Below are 22398 nucleotides of genomic sequence, written 5' to 3'. Positions count from 1 at the left end.
AAAATATGTAATTAAAATTAATTGTAAACTTTGACTTAGATTTTTATTAATTTTTTTAAATTAAATAAATAAGGACTAAATATAGAGCCTAAATTGATGTCTATGTAGAAAGCAATACTTTAAGAGTGCATTTGATTGTTATTATTTTTCATGAAAAATATCATTTTTCCACTCAAATTTCTTTCTTTGTACTGTTTGATTAATATTTTTTCCATGTAAAATATTGTCCAATTTTTGGTCACGTGACCATATTTTCTTTGACCAGGGGATAAAAAGTAAGGTAAATAAGTTTGATATTTTATGTTATCTCATTATATTTACTATCATCATGTATCGTGTGTATCATTTTGTAGCTTGTGATTCTAGTGTAAATGTGTAACTACTAGTCCCATTGGAGTTCTTCAACAAGTATATAACCATTGTCTGATTAATTAGTGTCTTTGCCATGGCCAAAGAATTAATAACCTCCACTTCTCTTCTTTCACTCGACTATGTTTTGCTCTAACCCGATAGCACCTTGTGTAGTATATATGTTCTCTTCTCGAATAGTTTAAACTTTTAAATTAGATTGTAACCGAGCACAAGAGATGAAAAAAGATTCAAATCTCAACATTTGTCATGTTTTTTTTTCAAGAAATATTTGACCTTGATGGGGACATGTTGAAGATTATGTCCTCTGTCAACTAGTTCAAATTTTTAGATGAAATGATAAATATGAGGTGATTTTATTATATTAAGAAACTTTCGATTCAAATGAAGTAATCTTAAGGCCTATCTCAGATCACTTTGTGACTTTACTTTTGCTTTTTGTAGATAAGGTTTTTTAAGAAATTACCTCTTGTCAATTTCTTATAAAAGTACTTCTAATCGAATAAATCACTTCTAAAAAAATTTCTCAAATACATCCAGAAACACCTTCTAAATTCCCTGAAATATATTACCTTAATGGGGGACATGTTGAAGATAATGTTTAGTTTAAATGTTTAGATGAGATGGTGAATACGAGGCAATTCTATTATATTAAGAAATTTTCGATTCAAATGAAATAATCTTAAGGCTTGTCACGGATAGCTTGTGACTTTACTTTTACTTTTTGTAAATAAGTCTTCTTTTTTTTTTTAAATTACACTGCATCAATATCTTCTAAAAATACTTCTAGAATAAATCACTTCTAAAAAATTTCTCAAGTACGTCCAGAAACACCTTCGAAGTACCATGCGAAAAATGCCTTAAACGTCAAAATATCTCAGTGGAACAATTCAACTCCACCTCAACTTATGTTTGTACTATCAAGAAAATTTCCTAAATGAGTCAACAATTGCATCCCAGCGTGGAAATCAATCGATGTTCCATAGACTCAAAGCAAAAATGATTACATTTTAATTTTTAAACACAATCAATAGTTGACAACAACAATGAGAATACAATTAATAACAATGATGAATTGAGAATAGTGGTATTGCATTTATTATTATGCACCCAAAGATTAAAATTCAGATTATACTCTAAAGGTAATAGTTAATTTTAATTATGTTAATTGTGGAATCCAAAACTTTTCAACTATACATTTTATCAAATATAATTTTAATCCCCACCAAATATAGACGATATTTGCTTGCAGCGGCATGAACATATTGATAGCAGAAGGGAGCTTAGCAGATAAGAAGCCGACTCAAAATTCGAATTCAAATTAACAAAAAAGTTTATACACAAATATAGCATATATTTGTCTCTCTTTTTAAAGAGTTTTTAGGGGAAAATGATTTTTGAAACAGTGATTTTTCGAAAAATGTGTGATTAAAGATTAGGAAAAAATTTTGAATTTACTTGTAAACTATTTTATTACGTGAACGTTTGGTTGAAAATGAGTTTGAGGGAAAAAAAATTTTGCTAAGAAGGGATACAAATGTAAACAAATATATTAAAAATAAAAAGTCATAAAAATAATTTCTCAAATTTCAGTGGAGATCACTGATCCCACCTTCCTCCACCGGTGCAGGCCTTCAATTATGAATCTTTTACGCATAAAAAGAGAACGATGCATTGATTCAAGCATTGTTAATTAATAAGAAATAGAATAGAGCCTTCGGCGGGAAAAAAGAAGCACAAACAGAAACACTGCACCTAAAGTTAAAGCAACCACTCTACGTTACCCCACATCCTATTCATATACATATATATATATATATACAAACACAAATATATGTTGTTGCGGTATGTAACGTGGGGACACGCAAGTGAAAAAGTGAAATAGACAGAGAAAATCTCTCTTCTTGAACTTGAGACCCTTTATTCAGCAAGATTATTTCTTGGATTCATCTGGATCTATCTTCTTCTTCTTATTATTATTATCAGGTATTTCCATTATGATCTGTAATGTAATTTCGTACATTTTTGCACACCCGTTTGAGCTATGAAACTTCTGGATATTCTTTCTTGAAAATTACTCTAACTTTTATTCTTGATGGAAACTAAATATGTAGCTTGTTTTGGTACAGATGTGTGTAGAATTTACAACGGAATTGTATAGTTTAATTTTATAAATTTGTGGTGTGTTTAAAATAATATGATTCATAGATGAAGCGAAAATTTTGAGTCCAGAGAGGGCTGCATAGAGTGAAAGGAAACAAATGATGTTTGCTTTGATAAAAGGAAAATGAGATACATTCTGTAAAAGTAATGGATATATTGGTGTGTTTGGTAGATAAACACAAGAAGCTTCCAAAAAGAGCCGTCTACTTCTATGTTCATTCAGCCATCACGTGCATACCTCGTGTGTTTCTGTTGAGTGTTTCCAGAAGAAATAGTTTCTTCAATCAGAAAAATGCTCCTAAGCTCACATTTATCCATGATGCACCCAAAGATCTGAAGAAATAAACATATTGAGAATTAATGGCCAGTGAAAACTGAAAGTCCCATTTTAATTTTGAGTCATAACTTATAATTTGCAGTTAGCCTGACAATTAATTAGGGGGAATCACAAATTCTCATTGGACAAGAGCCAGCAGGGATTAATAACTTCTGGGCTTATTTCTAAACATTCAACATTGTGTTTGCATAGGTGAAGAGGAATTAGAAACTTGAATACCAATTGCTGTGTGCTCTATAAAATATCCAGAAATATCCAAATTCAGAAGGAGCAATGGAGAGCACAACCAGCAGCACCAAGACTATGTATTCCATGATCATAAATGGTTCCTGGTTTGATCAATTTCGCAATGGCTCAAATCCTTGGATGGCTAGATATGCCTACAGCTTGATGTTTCTCATTACAAATTTGCTTGCTTGGGCTGTTCGTGATTATGGGCATAGTGCCTTAACAGAAATGAAGCGTAAGACTTCTTCGTAACTAGAAAATTCATATATATTTCTCTTTTACTGCTCAAGAGAAATCATGATTCATTATTAAGGATCACAGTTAGACAGTATTTATTTTTCATTTAAATTTTTCACTATATGATGAGAAGAGACTATATGATTGAGCTACAGAACATACGGTGTTCTTAACATGTGTGTGCAGGTCTAAAAGAATGTGAAGGGGGGAAAGACTGCTTGGGTGCAGAAGGAGTTCTCAGAGTTAGCTTGGGATGCTTCGTATCCTTATAATGTCGTCCAGAGTTTTTCACATAACATTATAAGAACTGATGAGATCCTCTTAATTTATATTTGCCTAGTTAAACTTCTGTTGAAGCAATTAAACTAACATCAAAATCCAGTAGAGAAATCCTGTCAGGGAATAAAGACAGGAATGGTGTGTCCTTAATCTATTTCCTCAAACGGAAATAGTGGGGCAGGAAAGTTTTGCTTTCTATTAATCCTAGTCTGAATTTTAAACAGGATGCCAAATGAAGATATAAACAACTACACTTTCTATAAAAAACTACACTTTCTTTCTTTCTTTTTTCTTTTCTCAATAACAAGGTTCAACAAGCATTCAAATGACACGAAATTTCAAATTTTATGAGGTAAATTGAAGCCTTGACATTTTATATAGACATTCTATTTTGCAATGTTTCTCTCTACAGCTGGCACTTCAAAGCTAGATGATCGTAGAGAATGTTGGCACTCTGGATGGTGGTCTGCCAAGATTGTGATGAAGGTTGTGCTGATCATATTATCCTTTCTTGTTCCTACGGAATTCATTTCACTATATGGTTCGTTTACTTCCTCAGACAACTTAATATTACTTTTGTCGGAGCAAATTTGAATTGTAAATCATGAACCTAATGTATTATAGTATGGCAGGGCAGGTTGCGCATTTTGGTGCCGGGTATGACTAATTCTTCTGATATCTATTCATCCATAATCTTAAATTGAGTTCTTTTGCTCTCTCTATTTTGTTACTTAAGACTATTACTGTACTGTGAGTTTCTTCAAAATTGAAAAGTTAGCTTCTTCTTCAGTTATCTGAATTTATCTCATCCTCTAAATTTATTATATTTTTATAATCCTTGGGCAGGGTGTTTTTAGTTATTCAACTAATAAGCATCATCAGTTTCATTACATGGTTGAATGATTGTTGCCAGTCCGAGAAATATGCCGACAGATGGTTCGTGCCTTGCTCAAAGAATTCATTAACAAATCTCTTCTGCTCATCGGTGTCAATAGAGTACAATGAAAGATTCTGTTTGACACATTAAATTATCATTAATCTGTGTTTTGTGGCTTTGAAGACAGTCCCACATATAATAGGAATTGAGCTTCTGATTTCCTCTATATAATATGATTAGTTTGAATCCCACATTTAAGTGGAAACTAGAAGTCAAGCTCCCTTGGTATGTGAATTCATCCCAGGCTTTAAGTTAGTCATTGACTATCTTGTGGTGAGGCTTTGGGATCCTTCGGAGCCTCACTAGTTGGATTATGGTTTGAGTACTTTATACTTTTTTGGATAAATCCCTTATTATGTGTTTTATGGGAAGCTCGGGATTTAGTATGTGGTACTCTTTTGTTATTGCCTATGGTTAGTGGAGTTCATTTTTCTACATATAGACGTAGACCTTGCCAAACCATGTGAATGCCTAGTGTTCGTTGTCTATTGCTTCCTCAATCTTGGGACTCCACACAACAATCAATTACCCTAGTGATTATGCAAGGATGTCGAGTTCAGGTCATTCTTCTATCAGTTTGTCTCCTGCTATTCGTAAATAATGGTGAGATTTTTGTGCAGCCGTATTCATGTGATGCTACTTGCAACAGCAGCTTATGTTGTATGCATTCTTGGGATAATTCTGATGTACATATGGTACACGCCACAGCCATCTTGCCTTCTCAACATTTTTTTCATCACTTGGACTCTTGTACTTCTCCAACTTATGACTAGTGTCTCTCTTCACCCAAATGTAAGTTCATTTTGTACTTTCTGTGTCAGTTCATTTTTGTACAATATATCTTAATCTAAAATTTTCACAGGTAAATGCTGGCTTCGTGACTCCAGGATTTATGGGGCTTTATCTGGTGTTCCTCTGCTGGTCTGCCATCAGAAGGTATGCTATTCAATTTGTGACCTTTTAACGATTTCAATTATAGTGGCTTCTCAGTCTCAAACTCCCTGGATTGCGCTCTAGAATCAAGAGTATTAGTAAATTAGGATGAGGATGGTGTGTAAAGCAAGAAATTAAGGATAACGCCTGCATCTAGAATACGAAGTACGGATTATTCACATTTCTTTTCGGATTAATGAGGATAAGAATAAGGCTTTTTACTCAAAATGAACAATGTTAAAAAAAAGGGGGTTGGATTTTATGTTCCTCATTTCCCTAGTTTCTCAAGTTTTATTTTCTTGTTCATGACTAAGCTGCTCATACTTGATTTTGAATTTGCAGTGAACCACCCGAAGAGAAATGCATTCAAAGAGCAGGAACTGCAGCAAAAAGAGATTGGCTAACCATCATAGTAATTCTTGGACATTAAAAAGATACCATTATTAAAAATATTTGCCCTTGCTCCATAACTAAGGCAATTTTATTTGATCTTGTTAGAGTTTTGTTGTTGCTGTTCTTGCAATGGTGATCGCAACATTCTCAACCGGCATCGATTCTCAATGCTTTCAGGTTTTTACCTTTGCTACACTCATTTTGCTCTCAGTTCGAGTACATTGTTTTCAAAATTTTCATTCGACTACAAATTGTGCAGTTCATGAAGAAGGAGAGACAAGAGGAAGATGATGTTCCCTATGGTTATGGATTCTTTCATTTCGTTTTTGCCACAGGAGCCATGTACTTTGCAATGCTCTTAATTGGTTGGAATACTCATCACACTATGAAAAAGTAGGTATTTTTGCAAAGCCATTCTTATTTCACCTTTAGTACCAACAGTCTCTCCAAAAAGAGTACTTTTCAAGTTTATGCAGTACATGTCCCAACTACTTATTGATTACATATGTTGACTCCACGCAGGTGGACAATTGACGTCGGTTGGACCAGTACTTGGGTGAAGATAGTGAATGAGTGGCTAGGAGCCTGCATTTACAGTAAGTAGTTCCAACTTTTTTCAAATCTCAGCTTGTTTACATTATGGACAGATTTATAAGGCCTTGTTTGGTCCTCACCTCACTCCCTACAATTGTTTTGTTAACTAAGGCTTTTGGTAATGCAGTATGGATGCTAGTGGCTCCAATCATTTTGAAAAGCAGACAAGCAGAATTGCCAGCACCTTAACTGTTAAGCTCAAGGAAATCTGATTTTCTAGCATTTGCTCCATAAAAATTCAGTGGCTAGCCCTTCTCTGGCAAGGAAAACATACTATTGGATTTGGGACTCGAGATCGAACACGACTAGCCAGCATTCTTTGTAGTGCTTATAATTTGGAGCAAAAAGGAAGAAAAGAAGAACAGACAGTCTTGATACATGTAAATAATATAGTCAAGGTGCCATATTGCTAGGCATCCTTTTAAGGATAGAAGCTTTTACTTTCTTAAATATATTTAAATCGAATGACGATTGATTTTGATAATTATCTTACTCAGAGGGTTGATAGACCATTAGACAATGAAAATATAGTAGAATAGAGATGGAAACGTAGTAAGGATATGAAGAGGAGATTGGTGTAAATCTTAAAAAATTAAACTTGGACGTATTACCTCGATTACAAAAGTTCAACAAAACAATGGATAAACACCAAGTAAATTTAAGACTCGTAAACATTAACACTAGAGTCAAAAATAATAAATTTACATCTTACCAACGCGTAGTAACACAAGTACAAGGACAAAGAAATCTTTTAAAATCCAGACGGAGTTTTCTTTCTTCCCTTTTCTTCTTGGCATTTTCTTGCCCATAAACGAAACCTTCAAATATGCTTGTCAAGGAAGGGGAAAAAAAATAAAAAAAAATAATAATAATAAAAATCAACCTCGTAAACATTGAGAAAATTCGAACTTGTCCAATAGAATACAAGGGGTGTCCACCATAAATGTATAACCTTGATATGAGTGGAACGAAAGAATAAGAGACAAGTAGAAATTGTGTACGAGTGGTTGGGCAGAGTACAATATGAGCAATGAATAAAAAATAAAGAAACATGCTATGTACATCAATTTTCACAGCATGGTCTACATCACACACACATGCAATAGGTGGGGTTTGCAATTAAAATAATCGCGGACATCGCCTTTGTGAGGAGACTGTGAAAAACTTGTAAAAGAAATGCTGTACAATCAGCTTTTTTACAAATACAAAATAAAGGAGGTATCATTATGGTAAAGTACAACCGTAGTACCTCTCGAGATAACTTTTCTTGAGCTAAAGTTAAATAACGAAATTGTCAAATCACAAAATGAATCAAAACTGTTGGTTTGGATCCACGTAGGTCTGTTGAAGTGTTATTTTTGAATCAAACCAAATTGCTCCAAAGTGGTTTGGTTTATACTTCAATTGTTGCAAATCATTTAAAAAAATGAAAATAAATAATTTTAATTTTATCTAACTAGTAAAGACATCCCAATTAAAAGGACACCCGTAGACCCAACCCAATTAAGTGTAATACCCAACCTAAATAAACTTAATAATCAATTAGGCAATTATCCATTTCAATTAACTATTTAAAGGGAACAATACAAAATTAAGGTGGTTAGAAAATACAATTTCAAAATTAACAAATATGTTTTATAATTTCAAAAATCAGGTCATAATTAAATTTAATTAATCCCTTGCTACACTTTCACTCCAAGCTACGCCAAGTGAGCAAGATGCATTGCAATTTCCTCTTTTGTGGATGCACTGGAGTATGACCCGAGACAGGAAATAAAAATGGACAATTCTACACGTATTGAATTTTTTTTACCGGATTTTTTACCTACTATTCACAATAAGGACAGGGACCACGGATAGTCATTTTTAACTTCGTATGGAACTGTCATCCATTGTGAGAGAAGGGCGCCGGGGGGGGGGAGGACACCATTTGGTGAACCCCCCTATATACACATATATTTATCCAATAAAAACAGATCATTAAAAATATTTTATTAATTAAATATATTGAGATTACAATCCTATACAATTTATCGTCATCATTACTTACTAGAAAATGTCATGGTCACAAATCACAAATTTCACGTTACGATTTATTTATCAATCACAAATTATTAAATTAAGGTCACGCATTGTTTCTCAATCACAAATCACTATTTTTATAGTTAACAAATTATTTATCAATCACAAATCATCAAATTACTAAGTCACATATTATTATTTCTCGATCACAAATCATAAATTTTATATGTCACAACTTATTTTACGGTTACAAATCACGAGTTTTATTGGTCAAAATTAATTTATCGATCACAAATATCAAATTAATAGGTCTCGCGTTATTTCTCAATCACAAATTTAGTAGATCACAACTCCACTTTATGATCACAAATTATCAAATTAATTGATTACAACTAAACAAAACGATGACAATTTTGCACGTTTCGCATCTTACGGAAATAGTTCCCACCCAAAAAACAGCAAACCTTACACACCTTTATTTAAACAAAATCTGGGAATGACATCCAATTCCACGCAATAACACTATAAATAGCCTTGGGCTTACTCTACAAGATGGATTGTCTCATACGAAAGCTTTCACCACAATGACACCAAGATCAGCAAAACAAATTACACAAACTTCATGACAGCATCCGGCATAAACTACATAATAAACTAAACATGCTATAGATGTAGACTTCACAAACTATTTTGGTACTGCAAGTTCCAATCAATCATTAGCCAATCCCAAGATCTGTAACTGCAGCCGCCTCTCGCCTCACCACTTCACCACCAATGAAACGCGAATCTTACCAAATAACAATGTTTCCACCCAATGTCTGAAAGGAAGCATCAAGATGAAGCTCGTGCTAAAGACATTTCATTTCCATTCTAGCCAAATGGGTTTCCCCTAGCTGAAGAAAAGTTATTAGGAGACGCAGGTGCTGGATGTAATCCGGTCAAGTGGAGATTTGGGTTCGTTGATACAAAAGCAGGCGCCTCAAGACCGAAGCCTGCTAATCCTTGTGGTCTGCAGAGGGTCAAATGAGTGGGAAAATTAACAATTATCATAACAGATCAAAGATAAATAACTTGTAATGGTGTTTATAAAAGAAAAGTACACAACAGCAGATTACTTATTATTCGGGAAAATGAAATGCTGAGGGTGACTAACTCAATGGAAATTTTGAACACCAATACACTTAAATCATCACGGAATGATGGATTGTAAAGTAGCACTTGATGAAATTAGTATAAAGAGAGCTATAGAAAGAAAAGATGTGACAAATACTAGGTTACCTCATTGTCATGTTGCCGGGAACTTGTTGCCCCTGATATGAACCTGAATTAATACAAGGCACATGCTAAGACGTAAAGATAACGATTAAGCTACTAGGACAAAAAAATTAAAAAAAAAAAAGATAATGCTATACTTGGAGAGATTGCTGATGCATAAGATGGTGACTGAGTAGGAAGAGATGATACATGTTGAAAAGTACCCAGGTTTGATGAAGGTGCGATGTTGGGTAATGCAGCTTGTAAGGATACCATTGAAGGAAACTACAATACAAGTAAATAGTTTATTTTAAGCACATAGATAAAACCATCCTGCAGTCATTATGCTAGCTCTGCAGATGCATCAATGTTGCATTATCTTTAGACAAGATACAATCTTCATGTGCATTTAGTAATGAGCAAGAAGTTTGAGCATCGATAATAGGAAGCTATTCACTTAATTAGTATAAAAAAGGCAATGCCAATGCCCATAATGCTATGTGACTGCCATCCTTCAACATTGTTGATTCTAATCGTGCCTTGGATAACCTCAAATTTTGAATGGTATGAACTATGAAAAATGGCTCATAAAATCATTAGTTTGCTTTACAAAATGAATATGGAGAGATTTTGAGTGGATAATGCATGTTCAGCATTATTTGTGAATAATATTTAAGTCGTAAGCATATAATCAAGAATAATGCTATTTGTACATAAATAGTTACATAATGGTTTGTATGTGTCAGATTATGAATCAATCATGCTATCCTGCTTCATTACTTGCCATGAGAAATATTATTTAGAGACAAAAAAATAAAAAATAAATCCTTGTGCATTTCAAGTGACAACCAAGACCGGTACATCATCAAATCTCTAATTTTAAGAAACCTTAAAAGGGTGATTTACGTAAAACTTGAGCGATCCATTGAAAGATGCATACAAAACCAAGTTAATAATCACTTATGCAAAATGGTAAATCAATCTAATGAGAAAGGCAACATACCATTGCAGCTTGAACAGAAATATCATTTCTGACATCAAAAGGATTTGATGGTCTGGATACCTGCTGGAAAGTAGCTGTAGACTGCAAACAGAAATACTCACTTTTTATATAATGATGATGCACAACACGGTTAAAAAGCCAAAAATGAAAAAGAAGAAAAAAAATCATGTGGAATTTATAAAAAAGAAAAAGAGACAAAACTTGGAACATGATGATTAGCCAGATACCATTGGCATGTATTGCATTGGAAACCCGGTGCCTTGAAAGGGACGAGAATGCCATCCCGGAACTGGAGGTGTAAAAGAAGAATAATTTGCTGTAAATAAATCGGCAGGCAGTTCTGTTCTTCCACTAGCTTTTACTTCTGAATATGATTGTGTTGCAACTCCAATAGAGGTTTGCATGGCCGGCATTGTAACAGTTTGAGACGTTTGTAGTTCAACACCAGGAGGCCGATGTGCATTTGATCCAACTAGGGAATTCCATGGCTTCAGTTGTTTAAGAGAAGAGATTAAGTACTCAAAGTAAGAAAATCATACATTAAGCAGAAGAAAAGCCACAGAATAGGGGATACCTGATTGCTTGAAGGTCCACCAACGGTGACTGGTTGAGAATTAGGCAAGCCAGCAATTCCAGGGAACACCGGAGGTTGTTGAGGTTGTATGGCAGGCCACGTCCCTCCAGTGAAAGCATTATCAAATGAGTTACCTTTACCAGTTGGTAATATCGGTGCTGTACCAGGGGATGCAGATGGAGCACCTGCAGGGGAGACCATGGCCGAGTTGCTGATTGCTGCAGCAGGATATGCAGTACCTCCATAGGCCGACCCAAAAGATGATGTTTGTGAACTACCAGATGGGAAAGCTGGTACGTTGCCTGAAAGAGAATTGAACATATCATTACCATGACTTCCAGCAGAGGGACCAGGAGCGGATGCAGGAATAGACAACTCTGAAAGAACATCTAGCACGGAATTGGAGTTCGAAGCTGCTTGAGCTACTTTCACATCTGGCACTGAATCAAAATTTGCCCAGTTGTCGCCACTAGATGTTGGCTGCATGGCAGATGTAGCTGTCACCACTTGCTGTGTTTGTGGCACTGCTGCAGTAACTGGAGGTTCAGGAGCAGGAGCAGAATCAAAATCAATCAACGATGTTACCATTTTGACTTCAGCTGGATTCACATTTGAGGATGCCAAGCTACTAGAGGATGCAATTCCCTGCAAAATAAATATTATGCAAATTAATTCTTGGATAGGAAGAAGCAGAAAAGGCAAAGATAAAAATAAAATAAACTCAAAGCATTTAAAACATTGCAATATATCCAAGATCTTTAGGCTAAGTGGCAAAGCATTTGGCCATAAAATATAAAGTGAAAGTGAATGAAGTATGGAAATCATGCACACACATATAAAACATTAAGCAATCAATAAACAAGAATTACTCAGCAATTAATTAAGAGAGACTCTGCTTCTTTCATCATGTATATGAACCCAAGAGCCAGTTCACATCTTTGCTTAGAAAATATTACATTGCATAATAGAAACCAACCATAATTGGTTTTTAAGGGCACATGGTATACCATATATTCGCCCATATTAATTCAGGCTAAGGAGAGTGATGCAACTTGGAAAGTCTATTTGAGGCGTAAAAGAAATTAACATCGATTATGATATAATTTTCCATTATCGCATTTGATTCATTTTTGGTTAAATTGATTTTTGTAAAAGGAAAAGCCCAGTTTCCTTAGTAGTCGTAATTTCCTTTATTAATCATGTTTTTATATAAAGAGGTACATTGATTGTAATAGGAGACACTTGAATACTGAATAAAAGATGCAACCTTTCCCTCGTTTTCTCTCTTCCTACTCTATTTTTCTTCTCTATTATTATTGTTCATTCCATTCGACATCAATTTGGTGTCAGAACTCGATTCACGGTAGACCCTATTGACCATTCTCATGATGATCTTGACCAATTTGAATGTTATGAGGAGGATCCGGCCGTTGTATCTGTTATGAGATGTATCATTTCCACCTCTATTCATTCTGACTCGTGGAAACGAACTTCTATTTTCCATATATTCATCTCATGCAATTCTCGTTCATGCAAGTTAGTTATTGACGATGGTAGCACCATAAATGTCGTATCCAAGTCCACCGTGGCAAAGTGGGCTTCAAAATCGAATCACACACTAGACCGTTTAAGGTGGCGTGGGTTAATCGGACCTTTTTACCCATCACTCACCGCTGTCTCGTGCCCCTAAAGTTAGGTCCCCTTTTTTCGGAGGACATTTACTGTGATTTCTTACCTATGAACGTTACTCACATCTTTTTGGGTTGCCTTTGACTTTATGATCATGACGTTTAGCCTTTCGAGCATGACAACATGTATAAATTTCTCCACAACGGCAAAACTATTCGTCTCTTACCGGCCAAACCCTCTAAAGAAAGCAATACCCATATCCACACCCAACGGTATTGCAAACGCACATATTCAATTGTTGTCTCTTAAAGATTTTGAGCGTGAAGGTCAAGACACCGGACTTATGTTTGCCTTGGTTGCTAAAGCTTGTTCACAGCCCTCCTTTGATTCTCACATCGACTTCCCCCCGAGGTATCTCCTTTACTCGATGAGTTTAATGGTATTGTGCCTATCAACCTCCCTGATGAGCTTCCTCCTATGGGGGATATTCAACACGCTGTCAATCTTTTTCTTGGGTCCCAGTTACCAAATTGCCCCCATTACAGAATGAATCCTACTAAGCGAGCAAAACTCAATAGGCAAATTAAAGCTTTACTTGATTAGGGTTTTATTCACCCTAGCCTAGCCTTAGTGTAGTCCCGTACTACTCACCCCTAAGAAGGATGACTCGTAACACATGTGTGTTAATAGTCGCACCATCAACAAAATCATCGTTAAGTACAAATTCCCTATTCCACAACTTATGGATACATCAGATAAGTTAGCTTGTTCTTTGTGGTTCACCAAAATTGATCTACGGAGTGGTTATCATCAAATAAAGATTCGACTAGGAGATGAATAAAAAACAACATTTAAGACCCATGATGGTTTTTACGAATGATTGGTTGCGCCCTTTGGGTTGTCTAATGCATCTAGCACTTTCATGTGTGTCATCACCCATGTCTTGCGACCTTTATCAGGAAGTTTCTTGTAGTCTATTTTGATGATATTTTGATTTATAGTCGGTCGCAAGAGGCTCATTTAGATCACCTTCGATAGGTCTTCCTCAATCTTTGTTCTACACAGTTATAAATTAACCTAAAAAAGTGTTCATTCCTCCAATCTCAGGTCATCTTCATAGTGTTCATTTAATGAGCACTACCGTGGTAGGATTTGAGAGCTTGAAAGGCGATAATCCTAGTTGTCCTGACCTTGGCATCATCTTTCAAGACCTCTTAAATAACCCTTCTCGCGACCATGTTTCCTTCTTGCTTAAAGATGGTTATCTTTTCAAGGATACCAAGTTATGTATCCCTCATACCTCACTTTGTGACTTTCTGGTCTGGGAACTACATACAAAGGGTCTAGCTGATCATTTTCGTCGAGATAAAACAATCGCCTTAACTGAGGATCTTTTATTGGCAGTCCCTTAAAAAAGACATTGCCCGCATTGTCACTCAATGTCGTACATGTCAATTGGGTAAGGTACAACGTCAAAAGACTAGAATGTATACTACTCTTCCTGTCTCGCATACTCCATGACATGACCTTAGCATGGACTTCATTCTTAGGTTACCAAAAACAGCTAGAGATCATGACTCCATTTTCGTGGTGGTCGATAGGTTCTCTAAAATGGCTTACTTCATTCCATGTTCCAAGTCTTCTATGTGTCCCATATCGCTAAGTTGTTCTTCAAAGAAATTGTCCATCTTCATGGGCTTTTGGTCACTGTCATGTCTAATCATAATGTCAGATTTGTTAGTTACTTATGGAACACACTGTGGAAACTTGTTAGGACGACGCTTAAGTTCTCCACTGCATTTCACCCCAAACCGATGGTCAAACTGAAGTTGTGAACCGTAATCTAAGTAATCTATTTCATTGTTTAGTTGAGGATAAATCAGGAAATTGGGATCTTGAGTTGCCCATTGCTAAGTTTGCTTACAATAATTCTGTTAATAGGTCTACCAATCATAATCCCTTCAACGTTGTTCAGGGTTTTCCTCCACGCCTACCACTTGATCTACTTCCTTTGTCTACTGATTTTTGTCCTACTGCCTCCGCTCAAGCTTTTGCTAAACATATTCGTGACTTGTATGTTGAGATTAAACGGAAAATTTATTTAAGCAATGAGCATTATAAATTATTAGCTGATTCCTATCATAGGCATAAAGAGTTTAATGAGGGCGATTATGCCAAGATACGACTTGCACTTGAACAATTCCCTAAACATGCTGCCAAGAATCTTTGTGCTAGATCAATGGGTCCTTTCCCCATTATTAAACGACTTAGAACTAATGCTTATCTACTGGAGCTACCAATGCACTTAAATATTAGTCCTATTTTCAATATAGCAGATTTATATCCCTATCGTGGAACATTCGAGCCTTCGGCATTGTCGTCTAACATTTCTACAGGACAGTCTTCTCGACCGACTCCTCGAGATCCTGTTACCACATTCTCTCTATGGGATGTTATTGATGAGGTACTTGATGATCAGTTTGTTGCTTCATAGAATCGTAGTTTTCTTAGGTTTCTCATGCGTTAGAAGGATCGTCTGCGTAGCGATGCTACATGGATTACTGAAGATGAATTCCATTAGTTGGATGCTAAGTTCTTTGATGCCTATTTGAATTATACCTCGTTGGAGTCAAATTCTTTTCAATCGGAGGGGAATGATGCAACTTGGAAAGTCTATTCGAGGAGTAAAAGAAATTAACATCAATTATAATTTAATTTTTTCATGATCACATTTGAATTTTCCATTATCTCATCGGATTCAATTTTTAGTTAAATTGATTTTTGTTAAAGGAAAGGCCCAATTTTCCTTAGTAGTCGTAATTTCCTTTATTAGTCGTGTTTTTAGCCTATATAAAGAGGTCCATTGATTGTAATATGAGACACTTGAATATTGAATAAAAGCAGCAATCTTTCCCTTATTTTCTCTCATCCTACTCTATTCTTCTTCTCTACTATTATTTTTGTTGCATTCGGCATCAGTGAGCTACTAAGATAAGAAGTTTAGGATAAAGAAACGTGTAAAACAGAAATCTTGCAGGAGGAAGAATGTTACCCGAGTATGTACTGAATCATCAGCTGACCTGCCACCAGCAGTATGAGGTTCAGCTACCCGAAGGGGTGATACGTTCTCTCCCAAAAGCTCTCTAATAGGAAGGACAACAGGAGGGCTGGGTGTCTCCAGATCTCTCTGATGATCAGGTGACCTACTGTCAAGCCTAGAGCCTCCATCGGAACTTCTGTCTTCAGATTTTCTTCCATTTCCAAATCTATCCTCTCGTCGCCAGTCATTAACAACGTCAACTCGAGCAGGACTCTTTTTGTAATCACCATGCTGCCGACTGTCTCGGTCATATCCTGGACTTCTTCCACCAGTACTAGGCCTATCATTGTAACGCCGCTCATAAGTATCCTCATAAAGTGGACTTCTAGATCCACCCTGATATGTATCTATCCTCCGGTTTTCATTATAGTCCTCGGTTTCACCCTGAAGAATACATATGTATATCAAGAAGCAAAGACATGATCACATACTTTTGTAGAGCCATCATGAAGAATGTAAGTTTATGGAAAGGGGTAGCATGTATACCACCTTTGCCCTTGGGGGCTTTTCAAAACTCCCCTCACCAGTATATCTTCTATCCACATAGACATGTTTTATAAAACCCCGCAGTCTATCAATGTTACTGTCAGCCAAAATATAAATCAGACAAGCATTACTTTGAAAATTAAAGAAGACGATGCTGAGATAATAGAACAACATTTTGTATGAGCACGCTAATAACATCTGAAAATTAACCTGCCATCGGGTAGAGAATTGAGCTGAGGATCCCATTCCTTTAAATAAATTTCTCTAGCACTCTATATAAAGAAAAATGTGTTTTGAGATGAGATTTTGCATCGACAAAACTGGAAGAAGAAGACAACAAGCAGATCCCCAGTGGGGGAAAAGAGAGTTGCAAGTGTACCGCATTTCCCCCTCCTTGAAGGGCACTAACTTCTTGGGGCGTAAATTTAGCCATAGATACAGACTTCACTCTATGTGTGAACTCTCGGCTGCAAGTATTTATATATGAATAAAGGCGTTGGCAAAACTTCAAAACTTGTAAAACCCTCTGGAGGGTGGATATTCGACATAAAACATGAAAGCTAAGAGAGTAAAATTCCTTTTAACTTACTGTACCCCACTGCAGGTTGTGCAAATAAATGTAGAAAAATTAGTGCATACATATTGAGGACCCTGCCAGGCGGAAAGAGAAACATCAGTTCAATCCGTCCAAAATATGAAAGAATAAGAGAACGTTTGGGTTTATTTCATGCTTATAAGCATGAAAGTGAAAATGTAAAAAGCCTTTCTTCAAATTCCATTTTACTACCATCCATTTCCTCTAATTTCTGTCTATAGTCTTCTGGATATAAATATTTTCTAATTATATTAAATGTACATCCTGTATCTATAAAAACTATTAAATTTAGTTCAATCATTATATTAGCAGATAACTAACAAACTTTAAAATGTATCAACAAATATTATGCTCATCTTGGTTGAAAATAATGTTTCCAGGATGAATACAAAAATATGTATTTAACTTCCTGGCTAATGGTTATAATCTGACAATTACAGCAGCAAATCATCCTGTGATCTCATTGCTGGAATCAAAAGTTGTAACGGTCACCAGAAACATATGGAAAAAACTGCCTTTAGTGCACCAATGAAGTTTGATATCACGTCATCCTATCTTTTGTTTCAGATTTAATAAAGTTTGACTGAAGTATGTAATCCTGAGATATCGGATAAAAACTGGATAAGAAAACTTTCAAGTTACAAAAATTTTATCTAGGTAGTGCCTCCTTACTAATTAATAAAACCACAACCCGTAGTGATGTCTAATATCAAATCTGTAGTGTCTAAGGCAAGCACATAATTATAAATCGATAGACAAAATTCTGAATAAAGAACATGTAAGGGGATTGTAAAATCAATCAGCCCCTTATCCAGCAATATCCCATGGTGACGTGGTCCAAACATGGCTTAATGGAATTGAGTAATACAGTTCTTATGACTGAACAGGCTCCTACTCGATTGAGTTGCCTTGAATGGAATAGCAGAAAACACAAACAATCCCAACTTTTAACTGGATTCACCAAAGTAACAAGGACGATAACAGCTGAACATGCATGACAGGTTCCAATAATCAAACGAGGAAAAATAAATGGATCAAGTCACCTTAGTCCTACCAAACATGAAATTTGATATCTGATAACAAGAAGAAAAAAATTGCCCGGGCACCTAAGCCCGAAGCCTCAATATCAGAATATTGTCTAGCACTATAAGCTCAAGATTGAGAACAAAACCCCAGAGCACTTGACATCAATCCTTTATCTGGCTCCTTGGACAGCTGGCGGAAAAAAAGAATGAGCAGTCTCCAAAAACTAATTCCTATACTCCCTCCAACAAATATGGCTATATTTCATGCTTATAAATAGGACACATGCATGAAAGATAAGTCTTAAGCTTTTTTAATACACAATGAAATATATTATATATTTTCTCTCTTCCATAATGATGATACTAACTTGGTGTTGGTGGCGCTACAGGGGAGAGTTCCCACCCCTTTTTTCAGGTTATTATAATAGCACAGAGCTCATTCCAATGATACCATATATTTCGATATCATTAAACAATGTATTTGTCGAAATTCAAACTTTAGAACATGACTTTCGTAAAACCAAAATATTTTCTTTTCATTTTGTGGATATATGAATTTTCAGAAGTTCTAAGTTGATGTGACTTATTTAGTATGCATAATGTCTGATAGGTGAACTGCTTCATGGACATCAACCAAATATAAGCTACTGTAATATAAGGTAGTTGTTATTAATAAAAATATAAAGTGCAATAACTGTCATCTCTAGGGAGCCTAGTGCACGCCAGGCAACAGTTTTCTTTACATGGGACATTAGTTTCTTTTTACATAAAACTTATTTTTGAATATACTAAGAAGAGAAATATTTATATCCAGCAAAAACAATTAACTGCAGGTGCCAAGGCAAGAAACATGCAGCCTTACGTTTAACAAATGCTCAACTCCACAAAGGAAAATGGAACAAATTCGAAATGCATATTTTAGCCCCTGTTTAATACCAATTAAGATATAGATTTTTTTCTAAGTCAAAGTCAATAATTAATTTCAACCATATATTTTATGGGTCCCACAACTTTTTAATCACACATTTCATCAATTTCCATCAAAATTTACTGAAAATCTTATTTTAATCACTGCCAAACAAAGGCTTAATTAACAACCTAGAAATGGGCAGTGTCATCTATCATTTAAATGCTCAAGGAAAGCGAAAAAACTGACTGACAACTGCAAGAAAATTTCCACTGAACTAGAAACCACTATAAGCAAAGGTTAATCAGGTATTCCAATTTCAATGGGAACTTGTAATTTCCAAATTTTTAACAAGTAGTTTTTAAAAATAGAAATCTAAAAATTAATTTCCTTTGACAGGTGAAGTATGCTGTTAAATCACGCAACATCTTCTTTTATTTAAATGTACATCTTGTTTCATAACAACAGAAGAAGCTATACAGCATTCAGCAGAATAAATAATGCATGCCACATTTCCAATTTAAGGATGTTATTCCTGAACACCTTTCATTCAGTAGATCATTAGTGCCCCCATATTTTCCAATTTCCAACACTTGATAATTTTCTAAACCTTATGAACAAAGAATCCCACTAAAGAAGTATCTAAAAATTTTATTTTAACATTCCCGAGTGGCCTAGCCGAAGACACTGTATTGTGCAGAGACTTACATTTTTACTCATAGTGAATTACTTAATCTTCTAGCACTAACTATAGGGGTTTGATCATTGTTTTCCAAGAAGTGCATGTAGTTCAATCATATAAAAGCCATCTCATTGCATTTGAATATCAAAATAATTATGTCAAGGGGATAATTAACAGCAGAACTTCATGATACCAGTTGAAAGAAATAAACTTAAAACCAAAATTTCCATTTTCCCTTCTTCATCTATGAAACAAATTCCATGAATCAAGATAATCATATTTTTTTATCACAAAATATTTCTCTCAAGGGAACGCAAAGATCTCCAATCAAGTCCATTAGCCTAATCAGACGAAATTAAACAAAACGAACTGACAAAAAAAAAAAGGGAAAGAAAGACGCATACCAAACTGTTGCAGTTGATACACCTGCGATTCTCCTGAAGCTTAAGCAGATTCCTTATAATTTTTTCATTCTTTTCATCTTCCTTGACTCGACTCCCCATTTCAATACAATTACACAAGCCCCTCTTTCTTCAAATAGTTCACCAAACCTATCAACAAAACAAACATTATAAAGAAATTTTAACAAACACAAAGAATTTCTAAAAAAATATTATGGAAAATTCAAACTTTAAGAACATCAGATCTGGTAAAACAACAGTCGTCAAAGTCTGACCAGCGGACACAACACAATTAAAACTATAAATAAGAAATTCAAGTGCCAACAATTTTATTAACTGACATTCGACATTTTATTATATTCTGTAACAGATAAACTGAATCTATATAAGTTATATGACCTGATCGGCGATGGTGAAGACAGCAATTTCACGGATCAATGAAAGAGAAAAAAAGGCAGCGCCTGTAATATAGGAATTTTGTATTAGTAAGAGAAAAATATTAACGGAGATGAAAAGGCCGAGGAGTTATCGGGTGTACCGAGGACGCATGGTGTAGTTCTGGATTTGGAAAGTTCTTCAAGATAAGTCAGTCGTACATGGCGACTTGACTGGTTTGACCTTAATATTCAACATTAATTCACTGTTGATGTAACTAGGGAGAGATTTTAGGAATTAATTGATAATTATATATATTCTGTTTTATCTTTGCAAGTCATTAAAATATCTGTTATTTTTTCCCCCTATTTTAAAGCATTTTTGGGAATTAAAAAGTAGGTTTTACAAGTTATTAAAATATCTGTTACTTTTTTTTCTTTTCTTTTTTTCTATTTTTAAGCATTTTTGGGAATTAAAAAGTTACAACCCTACGTATAAAATATCAAATATAGAAATGATTTAAGGGTTGAACTCCAACCTTGAAGGTATCCATTGTCTCATCCCTAGAGTTTTGTGAGGGAGGTAAATCACGAAATGTGTCCTAACAGGTCAGGGAACAAGAGCTGTCTGTATACTGCGCTTACAAGGAGTCCAATTTTATATTTCAGGAATCGAACCCCCACACTGCGACTGCCAACAAGGCATGAGATAACCTCACGAATTAAGTAAAGATAAAGTGTATTATTTTTTTAAAAAATAATCTTAATAGGAAATTTGTTGTCTGAAATAAAACCTAATAGATGTCTCTATAATTCTTTTTAAAAATAAAAAAGTGTGTGAAATAGTTAAATTTTTTTCTCTAACTATAGCAAAAGGGATGACAACTAAGGTGACGGTAAAGGAGGAGGAGAAGAATGAAGTGTAAAATCTCTGAAGGAGTTGATGGCTTACGAAGATGTCATGAAATTCTATCATAATTCATATCTTGATAGGTAGTTTAGCTCCAAAATCCATCCTTGACGGCAAATAATGTCTTGTAAATACTGCACATCAAGAAGGGCAAATTTGGGAAGATGGATCTTGATGCTTCATCTACGGCTTTCGTGGAGCACCATTACTCTATGTTCGATGTGAATCGGGCCGAGTTGTTGGGCTTATATCAGGAGGATTCGATGCTAACTTTTGAGGGCCGAAAAATCCAAAGGGCCCAAAATATTACCAACAAGCTCACAGGCTTACCATTCTCACTATGTTTTCATAATAGATTTTCTATAGATGATACATGTACTAAAACTCAGTATTTGTTTTCATTTGGAAATCCTACCAACATTAGATTCGAGAAAAATTAAGCCCTTGTTTGAACCACATTTGTATTTTTGAATAGTATATTGATGGTAAATGTGTGGTTAATAAATAAGAAAGTATTTTGGATTTACGTGTAATATTATTTTATTAAAGAATATGTGTTTGAAATAATGTCAAGTCACTGTTAAAAAATGTATTTTTTTTTCAAATAATGCGGTTCAAACAGGGCCTAAATGATATTATATAGATTCATCTAGGCACATTTGATTGGGACTAATTTCAGTGTCATTGCGATTAATGTACATAAACACCTCGACTTTTTGAATATGAGGTTAATTGAAGGAAACTACAATTGAAGCACTCCATGTCACTTTTTTCTTTCCTTTTATGTTGTACAATGGAGATTCGAAGGCCTAAACATGCAAAGTAACTATACATCCATGCAAAATTCAATACAACTAACTATGTTGTCAAATATGTTTCTATTTTCCAGAAAGTAGTGAATTATACATTCATGTAATTACCCAATATTAGGTTGCAGAAATATTAGCATACAGCTACACTATTTAC

The 22398-nt window shown here is 35.0% G+C and overlaps 2 protein-coding genes across 5 annotated transcripts; one reads left to right on the top strand and one right to left on the bottom strand.

The window, feature by feature from the left end:
- The first annotated feature begins 2211 nt into the window (after positions 1-2211).
- On the top strand, positions 2212-6962 carry LOC111411344 (probable serine incorporator). 2 transcript variants are annotated; one of them, XM_023041886.1, is made up of 13 exons: positions 2212-2355; positions 3062-3332; positions 3521-3594; positions 3995-4154; positions 4246-4270; positions 4460-4549; positions 5171-5342; positions 5413-5486; positions 5826-5895; positions 5982-6053; positions 6136-6269; positions 6399-6472; positions 6598-6962. In XM_023041886.1, exons 2-13 carry the CDS (start codon positions 3143-3145, stop codon positions 6657-6659), a joined length of 1197 nt encoding a protein of 398 aa, XP_022897654.1. In that variant the 5' UTR covers positions 2212-2355; positions 3062-3142; the 3' UTR covers positions 6660-6962. The 2 variants fall into 2 exon arrangements, with proteins under 2 accessions (XP_022897654.1, XP_022897657.1); XM_023041889.1 differs by lacking the exon at positions 4460-4549.
- A 1981-nt stretch (positions 6963-8943) lies between these two features.
- On the bottom strand, positions 8944-20704 carry LOC111411328 (probable ADP-ribosylation factor GTPase-activating protein AGD14). Of its 3 annotated transcripts, XM_023041875.1 has the most exons (14): positions 20687-20704; positions 20548-20609; positions 20152-20298; positions 17128-17189; positions 16918-17005; positions 16749-16810; positions 16539-16635; positions 16005-16436; positions 11324-11968; positions 10977-11237; positions 10750-10830; positions 9905-10031; positions 9771-9813; positions 8944-9501 (listed from the first exon to the last, which is right to left on the bottom strand). In XM_023041875.1, the coding sequence occupies exons 3-14, from the start codon at positions 20248-20250 to the stop codon at positions 9363-9365; spliced, it is 2136 nt and encodes a 711-aa protein (XP_022897643.1). In that variant the 5' UTR covers positions 20251-20298; positions 20548-20609; positions 20687-20704; the 3' UTR covers positions 8944-9362. The 3 variants fall into 3 exon arrangements, with proteins under 3 accessions (XP_022897643.1, XP_022897639.1, XP_022897648.1); XM_023041871.1 differs by lacking the exon at positions 20687-20704 and having other exon boundaries at positions 20548-20678; XM_023041880.1 differs by lacking the exon at positions 20687-20704 and having other exon boundaries at positions 16542-16635; positions 20548-20677.
- Between the last annotated feature and the right edge of the window lie 1694 nt (positions 20705-22398).

This window comes from Olea europaea, chromosome 2 (genome assembly GCF_002742605.1).
Source record: "Olea europaea var. sylvestris chromosome 2, O_europaea_v1, whole genome shotgun sequence".
NCBI classification, from domain to species: Eukaryota; Viridiplantae; Streptophyta; class Magnoliopsida; order Lamiales; family Oleaceae; genus Olea; species Olea europaea.
The sequence above is the reverse complement of the archived record's forward strand: the minus strand, read 5'-3'. Positions and strand labels throughout refer to the sequence as shown.

Coding starts and splice junctions, on each gene's coding strand:
- LOC111411344 (XM_023041886.1), top strand. CDS start 3,143: ATGGAGAGCACAACCAGCAGCACCAAGACTATGTATTCCATGATCATA. Junction 3,333..3,520: donor TGCCTTAACAGAAATGAAGC/GTAAGACTTCTT, acceptor ATGTGTGTGCAG/GTCTAAAAGAATGTGAAGGG. Junction 3,595..3,994: donor GAGTTAGCTTGGGATGCTTC/GTATCCTTATAA, acceptor CATTTTATATAG/ACATTCTATTTTGCAATGTT.
- LOC111411328 (XM_023041875.1), bottom strand. CDS start 20,250: ATGGGGAGTCGAGTCAAGGAAGATGAAAAGAATGAAAAAATTATAAGG. Junction 17,190..20,151: donor GTATCAACTGCAACAGTTTG/GTATGCGTCTTT, acceptor TCCGCCTGGCAG/GGTCCTCAATATGTATGCAC. Junction 17,006..17,127: donor ACAACCTGCAGTGGGGTACA/GTAAGTTAAAAG, acceptor AAATACTTGCAG/CCGAGAGTTCACACATAGAG.